Below are 20,846 nucleotides of genomic sequence, written 5' to 3'. Positions count from 1 at the left end.
TTGTAGTGTGTGTCTGTGTTCCAATGGTATTTTGAGGTCTAGATGAAGAGTGACTACATTTACCTGGACTGCAATAATCTGACTATTGACCTTAATCTAAATAAGACAATATTGATTAAGGTGTTTGCATGAGTCCCTTCATACTCCCATTTACATGCTACAGAGCAGAGCATAGTCCACAGACAATGGGTTCAAACGCTGTTAAGGCATTTATTATGACCAGGACTTATATTAAAATATAAATTTTAAGACGTTTTCGCCCTTCTTCCGAGTGGATTTGGATTGGATTTGGCGATGCTGATTGGCTGAAGGAGTTGTCTGTCAAGGCAAGTACTCCCGCCCACTGAAATCGATGTGATCGGCCAGGAAGTCCAGACTGATACATGAATCAATGTGAGATCACCTTATCAGGATGGTTATTACAGGTTAGCTAAAGGCTGGGGGCGGGGCTGGGGGCGGGGCGGGGTGATGTGAGGTGAGTTCAGCTACTGTATCTATCTGGACTACTTGAGGATGATAGTCCTGTGAGAGACCTAAGCTGTGTTGGCTGAGGCAGCGCTGAGGCCCAGGGGCGAGACAGCTAAGCAGAAAGCTGAGGGAGAGAGGCACGGGGTGAGAGCAGGTGAAGCAGATACACTGTTTTCTTTCTTTCTTTCTTTCTTTCTTTCTTTCTTTCTTTCTTTCTTTCTTTCTTTCTTTCTTTCTTTCTTTCTTTCTTTCTGTCTTTCTTTCTTTCTTTCATCCCTTCATCCCTTCTCATGTGTGTCTCTCTCTCTCTCCTGCGCTCCCTGTTCTTACAGTATATAGTTCTCCAGTATGAAGCAAAAGCCAATAAAGATAGCCCTCCCAGATCAAAGGGCCATGCTGTCCCATAAAGCAGGATCAAAGCCTGATGGAAGCATGGCGTTGTCATAACTTCACATAAGCTGGCTGAGCAGCTAGCCAGGCCTCAGCTGGATCAAAATGGCTTGCTGCTGCTGCTGCTGCTGCTGCTGCTGCTGCTGCTCGGCTAGCTGGCTGCTTAGGATTATTGTTGCACTTTGAAGGGGATAAACTGCTACATGTGTCCAGACTGGGACAAAAATTATATATATGTGTTTGGCGCCGTTTCTTTGATGTAATTGGGGCGTGCTAAATGTAGCTTTCCAGGCAAATAAAGTTCACGCATCACCTTGTGAATTCCAGTGTCTCTTTAAATATCTAATTAGTCCAAATCTTTTCTGTTTGGTTAGTTGTTAGACTAGCTAGTTTTCAGACTGGTTGTACTTTCTCCACAGTGACAGTAAGGCTGCAATGACTAGTCAACAACCAATAAAATAAATAAATCAACTATGAATTTTTTTTTTTTTGGTGTTTAGTGTAGGTGACCATACATTGTCAGGCTGTATGCATGAAAAATACAATGTCAAACACATACTGTAGCAGGAACCACCAAGATTGAAGATGGCTGAGAGTTCAACTGAATTCACAAAACCCATTCTCCAACTGCAACTAAAAAACAAAGCAAGCAAGAATAGTAATGTAATCAATAAAGTTAGTTAGCAGATGAGTTTACTACCAAAATAACTTTCAGCGCACACAGTATGTGTGTCTTCACCGGCATTAATTTCCCCTCTCAATATCAATAATAACACTTGGCAAATTACTTTGTCGAAAAAGAACCCTGGACACAGAATGTAAGTGTGCAGTACTTTGTCCCTGTGTTGGATTATTTGAGGAGGTTTTAAAAACAGAACTGATCACTATGGGTGCCTAGAACAACCAATATTGGTGGTTCAGTGCTCACACACACACTTGTGGAGGTATGAGCATTTATCAAACTTAAAATGTCCTCCCAAAGTGAAATACTGCTTTAATGGAAAATTAAGTTCAGCCAGAGTTTAAACGGTTAATGCTATTTTAGCACTTAATATTGAGTTTGAAGTTGTTTTAAATCAACAGTGGTCCACTTACATTTGGATAGAACGTGTCTGTAGTATATGCAGTAGATTTATAGTTGTCATAGCATATGATTTTCTATATTTATATGTTTGTAGAACTTAACATTTAGTTTACAGTGAATTTAAATTATTGATGTTCCATGTTAATGGAATATACATTCGGCATCTATGCAATAGATTTAATTTCTCATGCCACATAGTCACATATGTATTTATGTTTGTTTGAAATGAACAGAACTGAGCAACACCCGCCTGCGAGATGAACAAGCAGTTTCTTATGAATCACGTTTTTCTTTGCTCCTACCCCCCCCCCTGCACTTTGTGAACTTACTCTTGGAATTTTCCAGGCAGTAACCCCCCCCCCCCCCCCCCCCCACACACACACACACACACACACACACACACACACACACACACACACACACACACACACAATCTCATGTAGGGAGGACAGGTTTTGACGTAGCCATCATCATTAAGCCTACAGAAGAAGGCTCCTGGCCTTGGGGCCTCAACTGGGGCCAGGTTTCCCAAAATCATCTTGGTGGTGGTGGTGATACCTTCTAATATCATCTTCTACGTGTCGTAGCTGATCCTAGTCCAAATAACTGCTGCTAGACGAGGCTGGAACAACCCACAGCCATACAGGCATCTTTGTGTCACTAGACAAACTTGATATGTCGCAGCACCGCACAAAAAAAAAAAAAAAAAAAATCTCCCAGGCAAAGAGGTTGAAAGTGGGTAGCGAGTGATGGAGAGGACAGAATCAAAGGGGGGAGAGGGATCACCCGGAGGTGCTGTGGCCTTGGATGGCCCTGGGGGAAGGAAAGAGAGAGAGAGATAGAGAAGAGAGGGGGGGGGCGGGGGAGGTAGGAAGCTGGAGCGAAGGTGGAGAGAGAGAGAAACAAACATGTGATTGAGAGCTATAGCTACAGTTTGAGAGCAGGAGCAAAATGTGAAAGACAAAGAAGAGATGGAGGCAAAGTAAACAAAACAAAAAATGAAAGAGAGAAAGAGACTGTGTCCTCAGATATCATTAATAATCTCTGTAATATAAGCACATGGGCAGAGATTACCTTCTGTCTCTGTTCTCCTCACAGAGATATCCCATTTCCTCCTCTGGCAAAGCGCTCCATTGTGACGCGTTTTATGTCACAATGCCTCTGCTCCGAGGGCGGCTGTTGTTGTTTATTTTTATTTTTTAAGTAGAGAATGGCATGGAGAGCCTTAACAAGCCTTAATGACTTGCAGCTGGTGGGGGCGGAGTTTCTGCAGGCAGCAGCAGGAGCATTTTTATCTGTGAGGTAAACAGAGAGAGGAGGTAAGACACTGCCCATGTGCTTATAATACAGAGATTATATATGATACAAAGTGGGTTGATTACCGGTAAAGCCATCCTTTAAAAAGGATTGATGGCGTCTTTTAAGGAGGTGGAATCAGTGAAAATAGATCTCTCCAAAAAAGACACCTGGATAACTGCCCTCTCCATCTCTCCCTTGTCTAAAAATGAATAACTAGATCAATAGATAGTGCATGCAGTGTCTGGTTTACAACTACCGGTACTGTAGATCATGTGTAAACAGAAAATGGTGGATAGGCTAAAGTTTCACCTCTTAAAAGCAAACATGTTTGGGGCATTTTAAAGATTTGTTAGTTACGCATTAAACGGACAGCTGTACAGTAGCTTTCATTCTCACACACACACACACACACACACACACACACACACACACACACACACGCCACTAAGTGAGTGAAAGAGGTTGCCTTTGCCTAGACATGCAGCCGTCTATTTTAATGCATGGCTAAGCACTTGGCTTCAGACAAATCTGTTTTGTTAAATGATGTCTGACTCATCATGTTTTAATAAGGTGCCATAGCTTATATCGTTGCATCGGGAGCGTCGCTGTCAAGGAGCAACTTCTTGGGCCGGCTGCTCCTCGTGATTTCAGATGATGATGTTTTAGGGAGATGGGATTCTGGGTTGAGCTGAGCCAGATGTTTCTCCTAGCTTAGCATGTTTAGCACCAAACTGGAGTAAAAGGAAGTGGAAGAGAGGTCTGGGCATTAGGGGTGGGGGAAAAAATCGATTCACCTAAGTATCGCGATTTTTAATGTCACGATTTTTTGGATCGATCTTTTATTCCAGAATCGATAATCGCAAAAAAAAAAAAAAAAATTTTTTTTTTCTTTTTTTTGGGTGCTTGCAGTCAGGCCACTCACTGAACAGCAGGCCAGGCGCCGCCTACTGGTTTACTAGTGGTTTTATTACTTTATTAGTTAGTCTGAAGTAATAATTCGGCCCATATCGGCCTGGCCTGCTTGTTATCTAATGCCCGGCCTGAATTATGATCCCAGTCCGCCCCTATTTTTAACTATATCGCCCAGCGCTACTCATGATATATAATATACAGTCTCTAGTGTATGATTCAACTTTTCCCATGTTCTAATCTAGTGTAAAAAAGCAAACAAACTGAAAAAATAAAAGAAAAAAATAAACAAAAATCGCAATAAATCGTAATATCGAATCGCAATAATCGTAGAATCGCAATACTTAAGAATCGCAATATAAATCGAATCGGCACCCAAGAATCGTGATAGTATCGAATCGGGAGATAAGTGAATCGCCACAGCCCTACTGGGCATGCAGGATACCATACAGTTCACTGCCAGTCGCAGAGGCATTGATTAACACCGTTTGGCCAATAAGGTTTTCTAGAACTGTGGCCATGTTTGCTCAACAGTCCTGCTCCATGGCTGGTGCTAAGCAGCTGGTGCTAAGCGGTTTTTTTGTGGGCGCCGTACCTCTTTTTTAGCTAGTAGTGTTAACAGGTGCAGGATCTACCTAATATGTTTGCTAAGTGACTATTTAAAACTAGTTTGTATAATAGCTTGTGTGTGTGTGTGTGTGTGTGTGTGTGTGTGGGGGGGGGGGGGGGTGTAATTTCTAGTGCTTGGCAGCACTTTGAATGCTAAAATAATGCCAAGCTCTCGGGAGGTGTTTGGAGGCTCTGTGGTGAAGCAGGCAGCAGCTGAAAACCATTGGTTCCACCTCTGGAGGTCTGTTAGGGAAGCCTGCTATTCTCACTGGCTTCACACATACATATTTCAAGCTGACTTGTGTACAGTTACACTCGGTCCGAGTAGAGGGAGGTTGGCAGGCTAAGATTGGATTTCAGATTTCAGCATTTCTGGCCAGGCACATCCCATTTTGTTTGGAATAATTGAGAATCATGTTTGCATTGCCTGTCAGGTATTTACCGTTTTTTGTCTTGTTAGTTTGATTTGATTTTTTAAATGTTGACCTAATCACACTTGTGCAAGGACCCTTAAACCTTTACAGCATAGGATCCACATTGAGTCAGTTTGCTCTGGCCCAGAGACACACAGGCACATGGTTTTGTTATGTGGGAAACAGTACAAACCATTTTGGGGGCCCCACCAACCAAGCTCAAGAAACATTTCATCTGTCGTGTCTGTGCCCAGCTGAGAAAGAGTTCAGTGATGTCAGGGATGCTTCGACATGAACTCCGACCTCCCAGGAGCAGGGTTTCCGCGGTCCTTAAAAAGTCTAAAATCCACTAATCAAAAATTTAGGCCTTAAAATGTCGAAATTCGACTGCATCTATATAAAATGTAGTATGTGGGCGAGGTCTCAAGCTCTGTGTTCGGCCACAGCTATGCCGTTTTAGGTGCATTCAGGCTGAAACCTTCACGGTGTGTAAAGGGCACCCGTGTGTGTGACAGGATGGAGCCAGATTTTTTAATTAGGCTAATTAGCTAATGATGTGATGTCATCAGTGATGATGTCAAAAGTGATGTCATAAGGGCGCACACGCACACACACACACACACACACACACACACACACACACACACACACACACACACACACAAGGAGGCATTGTGACAAGACTGATCAGTGATGTCATAGGGGGGCATGCACACACACTGATGATGTCATCAGTGATATAATGGGGCACACACACACACACAAGGAGGCATTGTGAGATCACTGATGCAATAACATGTAGTGAGCAACACACACACACCCGCAAGCGCCAATAGGGCAGGCGAGGCTGAGTGACGGGCGACTAGGCATCGATACAATGTCTTAAATACGATTTTGCCAGGTCTTAAGTTGTTTGGGTTATGAAGTTAACATTACTTTTATAAAGTTTATAAAGTTGCATTAAAATAAACAATGCATAACAAATGTGAAGCTGCTGCACCTTGGGCAAGAAAACATTGAAAATAAGAACGAAGTCGATGTAAAAACCCAGCAGCAAACGTCTGCTGCCATCCCCCAATATTGTTTCACATCAGCAGCATCGTCTCATTTTCCTTCATATCCCCCGTACTTTTTTGGCAGTATTGCATTCATAATGCTCTTCAAAGGTCTTCAATTCAACTTGTTGAAACCTGTTGAAACCCTGCAGGAGGGTCATGGGCCAATAGCTCTTGTCTCTCCATAGCTCTGGGTCTGTGCCTTGTCTCTTCATAGCTCTGGATCGTGCCTTGTCTCTCCATAGCTCTGGATCTGTGCCTTGTCTCTCCATAGCTCTGGATCTGTGCCTTGTCTCTCCATAGCTCTGGATCTGTGCCTTGTCTCTCCATAGCTCTGGGTCTGTGCCTTGTCTCTTCATAGCTCTGGATCTGTGCCTTGTCTCTCCATAGCTCTGGTCTGTGCCTTGTCTCTCCATAGCTCTGGGTCTGTGCCTTGTCTCTCCATAGCTCTGGTCTGTGCCTTGTCTCTCCATAGCTCTGGGTCTGTGCCTTGTCTCTCCATAGCTCTGGGTCTGTGCCTTGTCTCTCCATAGCTCTGGGTCTGTGCCTTGTCTCTTCATAGCTCTGGATCTGTGCCTTGTCTCTCCATAGCTCTGGATCTGTGCCTTGTCTCTCCATAGCTCTGGGTCTGTGCCTTGTCTCTTCATAGCTCTGGGTCTGTGCCTTGTCTCTCCATAGCTCTGGGTCTGTGCCTTGTCTCTCCATAGCTCTGGGTCTGTGCCTTGTCTTTCCATAGCTCTGGGTCTGTGCCTTGTCTCTTCATAGCTCTGGGTCTGTGCCTTGTCTTTCCATAGCTCTGGGTCTGTGCCTTGTCTCTTCATAGCTCTGGGTCTGTGCCTTGTCTCTCCATAGCTCTGGGTCTGTGCCTTGTCTCTCCATAGCTCTGGGTCTGTGCCTTGTCTCTCCATAGCTCTGGGTCTGTGCCTTGTCTCTCCATAGCTCTTGGTCTGTGCCTTGTCTCTCCATAGCTCTGGGTCTGTGCCTTGTCTCTCCATAGCTCTGGGTCTGTGCCTTGTCTCTCCATAGCTCTGGTCTGTGCCTTGTCTCTCCATAGCTCTGGGTCTGTGCCTTGTCTCTCCATAGCTCTGGGTCTGTGCCTTGTCTCTCCATAGCTCTTGGTCTGTGCCTTGTCTCTCCATAGCTCTGGGTCTGTGCCTTGTCTCTCCATAGCTCTGGGTCTGTGCCTTGTCTCTCCATAGCTCTTGGTCTGTGCCTTGTCTCTCCATAGCTCTGGGTCTGTGCCTTGTCTCTCCATAGCTCTGGGTCTGTGCCTGCCTTGTCTCTCCATAGCTCTGGTCTGTGCCTTGTCTCTCCATAGCTCTGGGTCTGTGCCTTGTCTCTCCATAGCTCTGGGTCTGTGCCTTGTCTCTCAGCCATAATGAAGACATCTCACTGACCGACAGCTTGTAACTATTGGCTACAGTGCTGAAATCCGGCCTGTGCGCCTGGAATTTGTGCACGGCCGTATTTCACCTCCAAGAATGCAGGGGGATGGCAGGTGTGGCCAGTGAAGGCTATGCTCAGCAGTGGATGTAACCATCCAAAAAAAAGCATGCACGCACGCGCGCACACACACACACACACACACTTCCATACATTTCCACTGCGGCTGCAAAATCTATCGAAGACAATATCATTAGTGAAATATTGTCTGCTGCAATTCGCAAATTGCAACAGGCTCCAATGTGTTTGTTGGAGGGAAAGGCGCTTCAGAGCTTCTGTAACAAGGTATTCAGGTTCTGTGTGGCATCAGCCTCCAGAAAACATCGTAGATGTTGGAGAAAAGTACTGAAAAGGGTTTGCCTGGGTCCAGACCTTCTAATCCGCCCACTCCAAAGAGTTGGATGGAGTGTGACCACTTGACACTTCAGTCTGATATCAGGCTAGAAAAGGGTCTGATGTAGAGAGAAAGAAACTGTGATGTGCAGCACTAGTTTATATCACAACCACATTTCAGGAAAAAAACACTCTGAGATTCTCTGTGAATGAAAAATGCAGTATAAATAAAATGCATTATTATTTATTATTCTTTTTCTTCCCTCAACATCATGCATCCCTATTCCCTAATCTATACCAAGGTGAGAAATGTGCCTGGAAGCCGTCTCCGGGTCTAAGCTCTATCATGCCTCTCAGCATGGAGGATGACATGAGCACAAACACACCAACCAACGTACAGTACAGTACAGTACAGTACAGTACAGTACAGTATCGCGTCAGAGAACTATGACGATTTTGTTCTTTTTTTCTATCAAATAAATTATTGTTCGTTAATTGTTATTGAGGTAATGAAATAATCGTGATATTGATTTGAAGTCCTATATCACCCAGCCTTACTTCTCCACCAGCATGTGGAGATCCTGTTCTGTTCTTCTAGGTAGCTGCTGGTCAAATAGTCAACGTGGCTCGTTTCCTGCTTTGCTTCCCACAACTAGGTCCTGTATTTGAATATGAAAGCATCCATATCATGAGCTCTTTTCATGTAGAGGCAATGAGGCATGCCACATCTAACATCCACACACACACACACACACACACACACACACACACACACACACACACACACACACACACACACACACACACACACACTGAGGCATGCCACATCTAACATCCACACACACACACACACACACACACACACACACTGAGGCATGCCACATCTAACGTCCACACACACACACACACACACACCTGAAAGTCTAACATGTACCCACATTCATACAGTGCATGCACAATAACACATAGCATGCTAATATGTAAGCAAATACATATTAGTTATGTTTTGCAGCTTCATCATCTCTCTATCTCCCTCCACACTTTCACTCCAACTCCACAACCCACTCCTGTCCATTGCACCCTCGCTTCCTCTCTCTCTCTACCTCTCTACCTCTCTCTCTGTCTCTCTCTCTCTCTCTACCTCTCTCTCTGTCTCTCTCTCTCTCTCTACCTCTCTCTCTGTCTCTCTCCCTTTGTCTCTCTCTCTCTCTCCCCCGCCCCCATGTGATAATGTCCCCAGTTGACCTTAATTTAAACTGTGTTTAAACAGCACTGGCCCATTCCAGTGTTTATTAGATGCCTGTTAGAAACGTGATGCCCTGTAAATCACCCTGCGCTACCTCTGCGCTAGCTAATCAGTCACCAACACGGATCTGCTCTTTAGGATGCGACGTTTAGCCTTTAGATTGGGCTGCCTCCTGCCTCTGCGGACATTTCTCTGTAAACATCTCTCCTCCTGCTAATTGGCTAACAAAGTCTTCTCTTTCTTTCCTCTGTCACATTCTTGAGGTTAGAGTGGTCTGGAAACGCTTGTTCAGAATAACTTTGGTAACATTTGGAGGCCGATGCGCAAACAGTTTTACAGCTTTAAAGCACAACTTAGGACTGTTCCTGTTCTGTTGAGTGTTATGCTTATGTATTGAGTTACAGCGACCGTAGTATTTAGACTACGATTTTATTACCCGTTTACAGAAACACCAGCCTAATTTACTACGACTCCTAATTCATATTCAGGCCTATTTGTTAGACTCGCTTGCCACATGTTACTTATGATGCTGATGTGTTTTGAATTGCAGCTACTGGAGCCTCGGCCCTATTTAGATTTTATTGTCTACATATAAATATAGGCCAATGAACGCAGTCAAACATCAGGCTTATTTATTGAACTGTTGCTATTCCTGAAACCATTAACACTGATGTCATTCTACTCCCCGAGCCCTTTGGGCCTATTTAGACTGGTCCCTTTTAATATGTGGATTTAACAGTCTTACACATGTCATCCTAATACATACATAGGCTCATTCTGCCTCAGTCTTAATCTGCCGTGTATAAATATACACACACAGGCCTACTTATTGGGCTGTCAGTGGAGTCTCATGATGTCATTTGGAGGGGGGGGGCGCTGGTGGGCCCCAGCCTATTTCATGGCTAGGTCCAGCCTCTAATTGTGTGCAGCGTTCCAGCGAGGCACTAATCAGGGCGAGCCGGGCTGACGGGTGACACTAATTGCTCCTGCGCCGACTTGAAGGCCTTGTTCCTGAAATATCTGCCCGCCCGTCTGTTGGCAGTTTACCCCCTTGGCTCTGACCCCTCACCCTCCGGCCCCCCTGCACACCATACACACACGCACACACACACACACACACACACACACACACGCATGCACACACACACACACGCACACACACACACACACGCACGCATGCACACAAACACATGCATGCACGCACACACAAAACACACACACACACACACACACACACACACACATGCACATTTACTCACCTGCAGGTAAACAAATTGCAAAAAATATCAATTTCAATAAGTCATGTAACCTTAAAAATTTCATTCATCCATTTAATTCATTGTCTTGATACGTGCATTGTTCTGCCTCATTCTGCCCACCCCACCCCCCCCCCCCAAGGTATTCAACCATGTTTTCTAGAAAACACCTCAAAAATCAACTTAATTGGAAACAAATGGGGTTATCGTCTTCCTTTGTCACTTGTTTAAAGAAAAATCTGATTTTTCAAATTGGTAATGAATCAAACAATTACAATTGACATTATTTTGCACTGCATTCATGCATACAGATAGCCTGATATTCAGAATTCATCGTCAACTCATAAACTCTGAGCCAAATCCAAAACTGTGGAGTGGGCATGGCTTTGAAGGTCTGGAGCCAGGCTAGCATACAGATACATATACACACAAACGATGCACATGTGCTTGCATAACACACACACACACACACACACACTTACACACACACACACTTACACACACTTGGGCCCAGCTCTGCTTCTCCCTCTGTCCTGTGTCAGTGCGGTGCTGAGTGAGCGGCTGGCGGTCTGTGTTTACCTTATTAATTAGCCCAGTGATCCAGAAACACTCTCCCTCTGCTAAATAGAATAACACTGAAAGGTTACCCAGGGCCCAGAGGGAGAGAGAGGGGGAAGAGAGAGGGAAGAGTCCAGGGAGAGAGACGGAGAGGGAAGATTGGGAGAGAGAGAGAGAGAGAGAGAGAGAGGGTCAGAGAGAGAGGGTCAGAGAGAGAGAGAGAGAGAGAGGGCATTGTAAGTTTGCTTTGGAGCCGTCCAGAGTCGAGGCGATCAGAGAGTCAGGGAGGAAACCCGACGCGGCGGGTTGTCATCCTGCTGAATTTAGAGCCTCTGTGATCATCAGTCAACACGACCTCTCTCTCTCTCTCTCTCTCTCTCTCTAACCCCACACACCCCTCCTTCTCTCCTTTCTCCTTTCCTCTCTTCATTTAGGTTTGTGTGAGAGAGACACATGTGTTTTTTAGTTTGCGTGCTGCTGGCATACATGTTCTTATGTTCATCTAGTTTTTTTTTTTTTTTTTTTACTTTGCACATGTGTGTGGGTGTGCCCTTGTTTTTGTTGTTGTTGTTTTGGTTGGGGGGGGGGGGGGGTGTACATGTTTCTGGGCCTTTCATATAAATTCTGGTATTGACAGATGGAGCCCAGAATAAGAAGCTCAGGGACAAAAGTTGTTTTTGGCAAATTTTCGAATTCATCATTCAAAGTCGCCTTGAAAATGACAACCCGAGTTTTACAAGAACAGGAGAAATTATTTGTGTTAACTTGATGTAAAAGCCTTTGCGAAATAATACCTGAATGTTTCTGATCTTTGTGGTAAATAAGGCCAAAACGGCCGCCTCAGGTAACCTGTGCATCTTCCCATCTGGCTGATATGTATTGAGATTGGAACGTTCCAGGCCCAAATCCAAAACAGACCTTTAGCAGACAAATAGATCGGCCTAGCTCTTTTATGAATCCATTCCAACTATTTCCAATAAGTCGGCTCCTCCATTTTGGCCCATATCTCTGTCCTGAAGTCGACAGTTCAAGGCCCATACATGGAAACCCAGGAGACGCAGCAGAGCAAAAAGCAATACATTACTGTTCCTCCTGGCATACATTACCAATACACAATGTTCCTCCTGGCTAATCGTACTCATTTAAAGAAAGGCAGAGCCAATGTGCTTTTCATTAGGCTTTGTTGGTTTGAACCAGGGAAAAGGTCACTTTGTATATTAAATCCACCATTAAAAAAAAAGAACTCTGTTATTACTATAATATTGAATATTTGAGAGCTTGAGCAATTTTAGAATACATAAAGTTACTTGATGACATCTGTAGCGTCGTCAAAGAACAGTTTCAAGAGCTGCTGCGTAGTTGTGGATGGAGGCTGACGACGTCCATCTTTATGTTGACAATGCATCTCTTCAAATGAAAGAGCTAGCTAGCTAAAAGGATGCCCTCTCTGTATCTGTGGATACTCGTATTGGGAGAGTGGGCTCTCAACCTGTGCCACTTGACATCTGGCCGTCATATTAACATGTCCAGTGAAACCTTAAAAGGGATTTACTGCCTTCCCACAACTGACCCCCGTGGAGTAAAATTCCTGCCAATAGCTGCAGTTCATCCAGTTACCATGGTAACCACTAATTATAACATTCCCTGGATTTTCCTTTGAAGGAAAAGTGGCAAAAATACAGCAGCAACTTCTTTGGCCCCTTTGGCCATATTGCTCCAATCACGACACAAATGTCCCGTGTGCTTATGATGACCTGATTGGCTGCGGCGGAGGGCGACCTCTGAGCTCACTTCCTGTTTGGGGCTTGGATTTCCTTGTTGTCGTGTTGGCGCGCGGGGGGGGGGGCGGTATTTAAGTCAGCCTTCTGTGCAGCGAAAATGATCTGCAGTGAATTATGAATGTTGATGTGGATATGATCAGTAATGCACTAAGAAATCTGTATGAAATCACACGTATAAGAAATCCCTCTGGCTTTTAGGTGGTGCTATTAAAGCAGGCCGTTCATCTTCACAGATGCCTCCCTTGGCAGGGGTTTGTCTGAAAGCCTCTATCTAATCTAAGGAGTGCCTGGTCCTGTCTGCTCCCTCTGCCCACCGTCTGCGGGGGAGTCCTCTCTCTGACTACTAATGGCATGCGAAGACGTCACAGTCCTAAGCCTCTCTCACCCTCTGCCCTGTCTCTCCTGTACCCCATCTCTGCAAAAACCACACATATCTCTAGCAAAGTCTGACCTGACTTCAAGCCTCATGTTGGGGGCAAGTAAAGACAATTTCCCTAAAGAGATCAATGAACTCTCACTTTATCATTGTGAATTGTAAATGGATCATTGAACGGTAGCTTTTCTGTCTGCCAAGTTGACTGCACATGCTATTAGCACATCACCTCTGGCTCTGTCTCGTCCTCCCTCCTCGGCACAAGCTCTAGTTCCCATCTCCCCCTCACCCCTTGAGCCTGTATCACTTATCTTCTGCGGCCCCGCTGTGATCGGGCGGCCATATCTGATTCTCCTGCTTCCTCCTCGGTCCTCCTCTTCCCCTTCACCCGGGCCGTTTGCTGCTCCCGGCATTCCGGACAATCCCCCACTGCTCCCAGGAGGCTCTGATGAGAAGTCCAGATAGATCCTGAGCAGCTGAAGGCTTCATCATATAGCTGAAGGCTTCGTGTGTGTGTGTGTGTGTGTGTGTGTGTGTGTGTGTGTGTGTGTGTGTGTGTGTGTGTGTGTGAGAATCATGGATTAATCTGTTGATTATTTTCTCTACTTATCTATTAGCCGGTTGGTCTATAAAATGGTGAAAAATCTCGATCACTTTTCCCCCGAAGCCCAAGATGACATCCTCAAATGTTTTCCTTTGTCCTCCTGACCAACAGTCCACAACCCAAAGACAATTAGTTAGTTTACTGTCATAGACTAAACTAGCTAAAGAAACCAGAAAATATTCACATTTAAGAAGCTGGAGTGAGAGAAGTTTATTTTTCATAAAGATTTGTCTAAACGATTAATAGATGATAATAAAAAAAAGTTGGTGATTCATTTTCTGTCAAACGACTAATCGCATATATGTACATGCAGGCATAATCCCAAAAATACTAGATGTGTGTGTGAGGGGAGAGGCTCTGTCTATCCAGCCACTGTGTATTTATTTATTCCCATACCTGACCAGAGGATAGGTTTGCGTCAAGTTAGGGTGAGTTACTCACTCGGTCTCACAGGTTTAGGTGAGGATCATGTTGTTCACGTTAAGAAAAATAGTTCATCGTGACATTTTGGGCTTTAGTGAGGTTTATGCTCACTTGAAAGCTGCTTGCCCTTCATTAGTTTGGTTTCATTTCAGTCAGAAACGTGTCCAGTCAGTCACGTGAGGTGTGTGTCAGCCTCCAACATGAACGTGTGTTTGATGTGTGTGTCTCCGGGTGTCTGTCGGTGTGTGTGGCACATGATGGATATTAGAAACACACACGAAAGCGCGCCTGACTCACCTGAAAGGGATTTGGAAAAAGGGGCAAAGAGAAATTTGATAAGCAAACTGGAAAGTGCTTCTGACAGGCCATGTCAGTTTCAATGCAGCCGGTCGTCGTGCACACAAGGTGGAAAAAGAGTGAAAAATAAATGGACTCATGAAGAAAACGTGTTCACCCTCGCTCAAACGTCGGGGCAAATCTGTTTTCCATTGGCTTTGACTTTCAAATGTGATCCTGATTTGCCTCCCTCTTTTTGTTTTTCAGCCCTGCAAGGCCCTTTCGATTCCCCAAAAGGTAAGACCTGCCAAAAATGTTCTTCGTCTGTTGATGTTCTGGATTGCAAAAGCTCTGTCGTCCTCCTCCTCCTCCTCCTCTCTCTGTTTCTCTCTCATCCATCCATCACTTCTGTCATTCCTCAGTAGTGAGTCATGGGTTATCGATGGGTGTCCTGAGTCTCTCGGTACCTGGCCTCTGTTAGCCAGCACTTTGAATCCTCTCGTCGTTCTATTACTCATGGCTGTGTGCAGTAACCTCTGCTCTCTCAGCCTCATCCAGGGGCCAGTTTGAGTAGGGATTAAGGGTTTGCTTGGCTTTTAGAGAGGTTTGTGTGGTGAGTGTTGCGTAGAGATGGACACTCTCACAGTACACAACAAAACCTCTGCCAGATACTGCTTATCATGCAAAAGCCTCATGCAAAGAAAACATGCGTTATACATTGTATCTTATATTTCACATTTCATACCCACCAGTTCCATTGTGATAATTTTGGATAAACGATCCTCAATTGATTTCCCCCTTTTCTCATCTCTTTTGAAAGACCTAATTGACCGAATGCTAATGTCATGTGTGTTTTGGCTCGCTTTGGCTCCTCCTCACTTGCTAAGTGAGAGAAAATCCACAAAACCCAAATGGTTTCAGTGGTTTAGTCAAATCTGGCAATAGAGAAGCATAAGTGTTCTCATGTCATGAGTACCTTGCATTCATAGTTGTACGTTATGTCTATGTTCAGTACTGACCAATTTCTCATGGGTATTTGTCTGGTGTCACACTTTTAGTTATCAATATTCATTAACTGTCTTGAGATTGAAGCACTCATCTTGGATCAACTTGCTTTATAATTGAAGTTGATAGGATGATTAAGTCTTGCTTGTGATCCTATATCATTGTTCTCAATTTCAGACATTTTGAGGGAGCTGTTTATACAGTACATGTATTGTTTTGTGATTGACATGTTCACTGACCTAATGGACACCTTCCTCGTCCCTAGCTATGCCGAGCTGATAGCTGATTGGCCGGTGGTGGTGCTGGGCGTGTGCACAGTGCTCATTGTGGTGTGCGCCCTGGTGGGCATCCTGGTGCCTGACCTGCCTGATTTCTCTGACCCGCTACTGGTGAGTACAGTACCCATCAAATATAATGGCAAGAAGGCATTAAGATCGTCACCTCACTGGTTCGATGTCATTATCCCTCCCATAATGCAAAGCATCCAGTTTACCTTTCCTTAGTGTCGGCTCGGCTCCCAGATAATTGCAGATCTCCACCTACCAATCGTCTGGGAACTAAAGATGCTGCGGTCCGATCATGTGATCGGATATCGGCGCGATATCAGCCAAAAAACATGGATCGGATCGGATCGGATTCCAGCAAAAATGACCGATCCAAGGCTCCGATATAAGCACTCCATTCCATGACTCCGCTCCAGGATTTCTATCCAGCATGCAGCAGCAGCAGCAGCACACAGAGGCCACGTGATCACAAGTTACAACAGGGCTTCTAGTAGCAGGCAGCTAGCCAACTGGTATCACCGTAGCACTACACGGAACACGGCAACGGCAGAGGAACTTCTCAAAAATAGTAGTTTGAACGACGACGAGAACGGACTCTAACAAACTTACTCCCCTTTGTCAAGTTACCGGAAATGACGCTCACCTGCCATCATCCTCCATAGTGAAACAAACTGGAGATACAGCAAATCTCTTTGTAACACAGGGAGAACTTTTTACAACATTGAAAATGGGTGTCCCACTCCTGAGCGTTACATTATTTGACTCTAACCTTTCCTCTTCCCAGATCAGAAACACTGCGGGTGTTTTGTGCTCTGTGGCATATAGGCCAGGAGACCCAAACGGTTTCAGTCAGGAGCCATATTTTGCACCCGATCAAATGCATATTCAAAACTTGAGTGTCTCTTTTGCGGCAAGAAATTGAAAACTTGTGTCATTCTAAGTTTCTCTGGGTCTACTATTCATAAAGAACAATGTCAGGTCCATTTGGGTTTCTTTGTAGTACTGAGTAGGTGTGGTACTGTTTATGTGGTAAGAGTAATGACGACTTCCCAGCATGCTTTGAAAGTGGGCCAGTAAAGCCAATAAAGTGGACTTTATACTTTATAGTGCACTGTAGTCTTTGGTATGGGTACAGTGTAATTCAGAGTAAACACATTAAAAAGCAACACAGTAAACATTAAAATTGGAAAGCTAGTGTACTCAGACTAAGATGGTCAACTTGGACCAAAACTTTCTATCAACAGTTACTTCTCTCCACACTAGGCTTGCCGTGGTAGTCGGTGTTATCGGTGTTACACGGTGGTCGGCCATACCTCCAACCGCTTGCCCACCGCCGACACTGTTGTTGTTCTCTTCCCCCCCAGGCTCAGGGAAACACGCGCCAAATTCACTTCATGCAGTCTCAGTCAAGTAAAGCGTGGTGTAGCTTTGTGAGACAGCCTCTAGTTTTCTGGCTGGGCGGGGTCCTTCGGGCCACTCGTTGTGCTTAACATGGTGAACTCTACTCCACAACTCCACAGACAGTGAGCCACGGAGCTGAGAGAGCTTGTGTTGTGAAAACGTAGGCTAGAGAAGGAACTAACGTACGCATTCTTTCCTCATTTCAACCCAATGCGAGTAGCCGACAAGTGTTCAAGTGAATTCAACTTGTTTATATGAAGTAGCAGGCAGCAGTAACGGATACACCTTGACAAGCTTGTTCAGAGAGCAGTATATAAACAGGAGAGAGGTCCGCTACGTTACAACGTATAAATAATAATGATCCATTCCACACTCTGTGACTAGTACCTTGACGGCTGCGTCAGGCTGAGAGCAGTTAAATGAAAAATCCATGTTTGTTTGTTTTTCTTAAGCTTTATTTATAAGGCGTCACCAGTGTAACTTGTCACAAGTTTATTAACCAGTGGGGATATGTCCACACCGTGGCATCCCTACTCCACAGACATCAAAATAACTTGTTCTCTCTTATTGTCCCTCTTTTCTTCCCACAAGGGTTTCGAGCCGCGGGGAACAGCCATTGGCCAGAGACTGGTCACATGGAACAATATGGTGAAGAACACAGGCTACAAAGCCACACTGGCCAACTACCCCTTCAAATATGCTGATGAGCAGGCCAAAAAGTAATTACACACACACACACACACACACACACACACGTCTCTGACACAAGCCCGACATGTTAATTTCTTACGTTTTCAAAAGCTGTACAGACGGTACAGACCCAGGAAATTGTGGTTTTGTCCCAAAATGAGATGTAAACAATTTGGATAATTTAACACCTATTCTGACTAAATGATTGACAACATGAAAGTCGTCAAAAAGCAAGTTACTAGATTGAGTTTGTAATTCTAAAAACATCTTTGACAACTTTTTTTTGGGGGGGGGGGCAGGTGTCATCCCTTGCTATAAAGATTCTGTCTATGTGAAGTTAACCTGCAGCTTGTGAAAAAAGAAGAAGTGTGTAGTGACTGGAAACCCTGAATGCAGGAAGGTCGGCCAGGCTGGGGGGATAGCCTGGCCTTGGAGACGGAGGTAGTGATGAGAGGGAAGGGGCTGGAGGGAGGGAGGGAGGGAGGGACAGACACTGCTGACAGACATCTTGAAAAGTCTCAATCCCCTCCTGAAAGAAGGGGAGGAAAGAAGTGGAGATCTCTCCATCCACAGGGTCATCCTCTGTCTCCTGCCGTTAGAAGAGTCTGTTCAATAATCAAGAGCAGGCCTTTGCATGTCTCTGTCTATCTGTCTGTCTGTTGGGCTCTGTTCACACCGCAGGCCTTCATATCCCTGTTTGTTTTGGGATGACTGCGGTAGTCTGGAATCCATATCGATAGCAATATGAACTGACAGATGAACTGATGTTGAAGAAGAAACATGTGCAGGGTAACCATAACAAAAGACAAAGCATCCATTTTTGTACCTATGCTTCATCCGTTTCAAAGACATTGGATGGTATGTAAGCCTCTTGGATTTTGATTGGATTGAGCCGTCTCCTCAAATTCCCATCAAGTCAGTCATTTTGTTTTCCTTCCATCGTTGTGTCTCGTCCTCTGTGCTAACACTGGCCTAAATGATGACCGTTGTTTGAGGTCAGGTGATTCCACGCCCCCCTCTGTCGGGGGGCGTGGTTTCGGCCGGAAGTGGGCGGAAATTCGACCAATTTTTTGTTGTTGTTTCTCCCCAAATTTACAGAATAGCTTCAGCTAGTGTCCTCTAGAGAGAGAGTGGCGTCAGCGGAGGACCATAATGCAAGACTCATTAGCCAATGAACAGCCAGGAATGGGTCTCGCGCTACTTTTGCATGCTAAAATAAAGCTGATAATGTACAATTTGATTCAAGGGATGAAAAACCCTTTCAAAGTACAACACAAACTGTCTATTTTGCTGCAACTCGACAGTGCTGCTTCTTTTACTCAAGAGTACCAGGACCTTACTTCCTGGAAAAAAAAACTGATCCATTGCCCCACGTGATAGCCACCCGTCAATCTCTCTCTGCTCAACGCTGTAACACCATTTTATTTTGAAATTCAGTTGACTTTGCCATTCCCACGGATATTGTCACATTTTTCTTTCATGGCTTGACAGAAAAGTCTGCCTTCACACGCCTAGTCGGCTTGAAAATAGAACTCACGTAAAAATCGGCACAGCTCAGGCGAGGCGTGGGTACACGCAAGGTTCACGTTGAGGCGCCCTGTGTACACAGCCTCATTGACTAAAAAGGACGCCTATTTAAAAGCGTGGGTAAAGGCAAGGCTTGGGTGCTGTGTGTGAACGTAGGGTAACACACAGAGCGCACAGGGTGAATTTTATGAATGGAAATTGAAAACGATACGTATCATAGCGCATTTCCCAGTGCGCATACGCAAATTTGAGTCATTTCGCAGTGTGTATACTGCGTATGCCTGCGTAGCACTTGACAACACCACTGGGTGATTGACGTAAGATTTGTTTATCGCCATGACAACACTGACAGTGAGGCACACATACAGTATAGTGAGGCGTGTGGTCGCCTCAGGCTTCCTTCCCTCAGCTGAAGGCCAGTGGACCTTCTCACCAGGTCTTTGCCACCTTGCTCTGCGGGTCCCACCTGAGTGATCGGCCATCAGCCACCGGCACACACACGCTCTTAAAAAGAAATGGACTTGATCCGTTGTAGGAAAAAGCGCAATCCCCCACATGATCAGGCTCCTAAATAAGTCCTCACTGTATGCCTGTCATCAGTGTCCTTTGTGTTTTAGTTTGTCACATTGTTGTGTTCGCTGTCAGTGTTGGTCCGTCTCAAATATGTCTGTCTATTTTTATAGCTGTAATCCTGCGTTCCGTGTTTTCTATTGTTACATTTTTAGATGATCTTAAACTGTTCAACTTTGTAAAATGTACTCCCCAATTCAACATCTTGTTGCCACATGTACTACGTACATTATTACTTACTACTACAACTTCTGATTGGAGCCTTCAAATACAAGTCGCGTGCCCTGGAATGTGATCTTGTGCCCCATATTCATGTGGTCCAGATGATAATTGAAGACTGAGGACGCCATGCAGCTTTTTGCTGTTGACACCAATTAGAAAACCTCAGATCTGTGTCACATGTGAGGGGAATAAACAATCTTTCAGCTGCAGTGAAGCCTATGTGTGTCAACCATAGACTGTATACAAGACATGGAGGGAGTGCGTGTGACTGAGGTCACCCATTGGTTTGTGAACTCCCGTTTTGAAGCTTTGGCATTTTAGCCGCTGCCATCTTGGCAATGTGCAAGACGGCGTGAGACCAGTGGTTTCCCACAGAGCCGCAGCGCCGCCTGCCATTGGTCCTTGGCAAGTTGCGCGATCACTGCACAGGTGTCCTGTCAATCACACTCAAAACAGTCTTTTTAATCATATATTTTACTCTACACATTCACTCCCCATAGGCCACAGTTGTCATGAAAGGAAAAATTTGCCATACACACCAAAAAAAAAAAAAATTTTTTTACCAGGGTGGAAACATCTTTCTTCCTGCTGTAAACTCGGGCATTTTAATATGGGGTGATTCGGCAC

General features: G+C 44.9%; 1 protein-coding gene across 2 annotated transcripts in view; it reads left to right on the top strand.

Annotated features, from left to right (window-relative positions):
• disp1 (dispatched homolog 1) overlaps positions 1–20,846 on the top strand; it is a 128,934-nt gene that overhangs the window by 99,042 nt on the left and 9,046 nt on the right. For both annotated transcript variants that reach the window (XM_083643277.1, XM_083643278.1), the window contains 3 exons: positions 14,788–14,817; positions 15,791–15,914; positions 17,802–17,929. In XM_083643277.1, coding sequence (XP_083499403.1) covers positions 14,788–14,817; positions 15,791–15,914; positions 17,802–17,929 — 282 coding nt within the window. The remainder of the gene's footprint in view (positions 1–14,787; positions 14,818–15,790; positions 15,915–17,801; positions 17,930–20,846) is intronic.

This window comes from Poromitra crassiceps (assembly GCF_964638095.1).
Source record: "Poromitra crassiceps genome assembly, chromosome: 9".
Classification (NCBI taxonomy): Eukaryota; Metazoa; Chordata; class Actinopteri; order Beryciformes; family Melamphaidae; genus Poromitra; species Poromitra crassiceps.
Note: the sequence above shows the minus strand (reverse complement) of the source record. Positions and strands in the feature narration are given on the sequence as shown.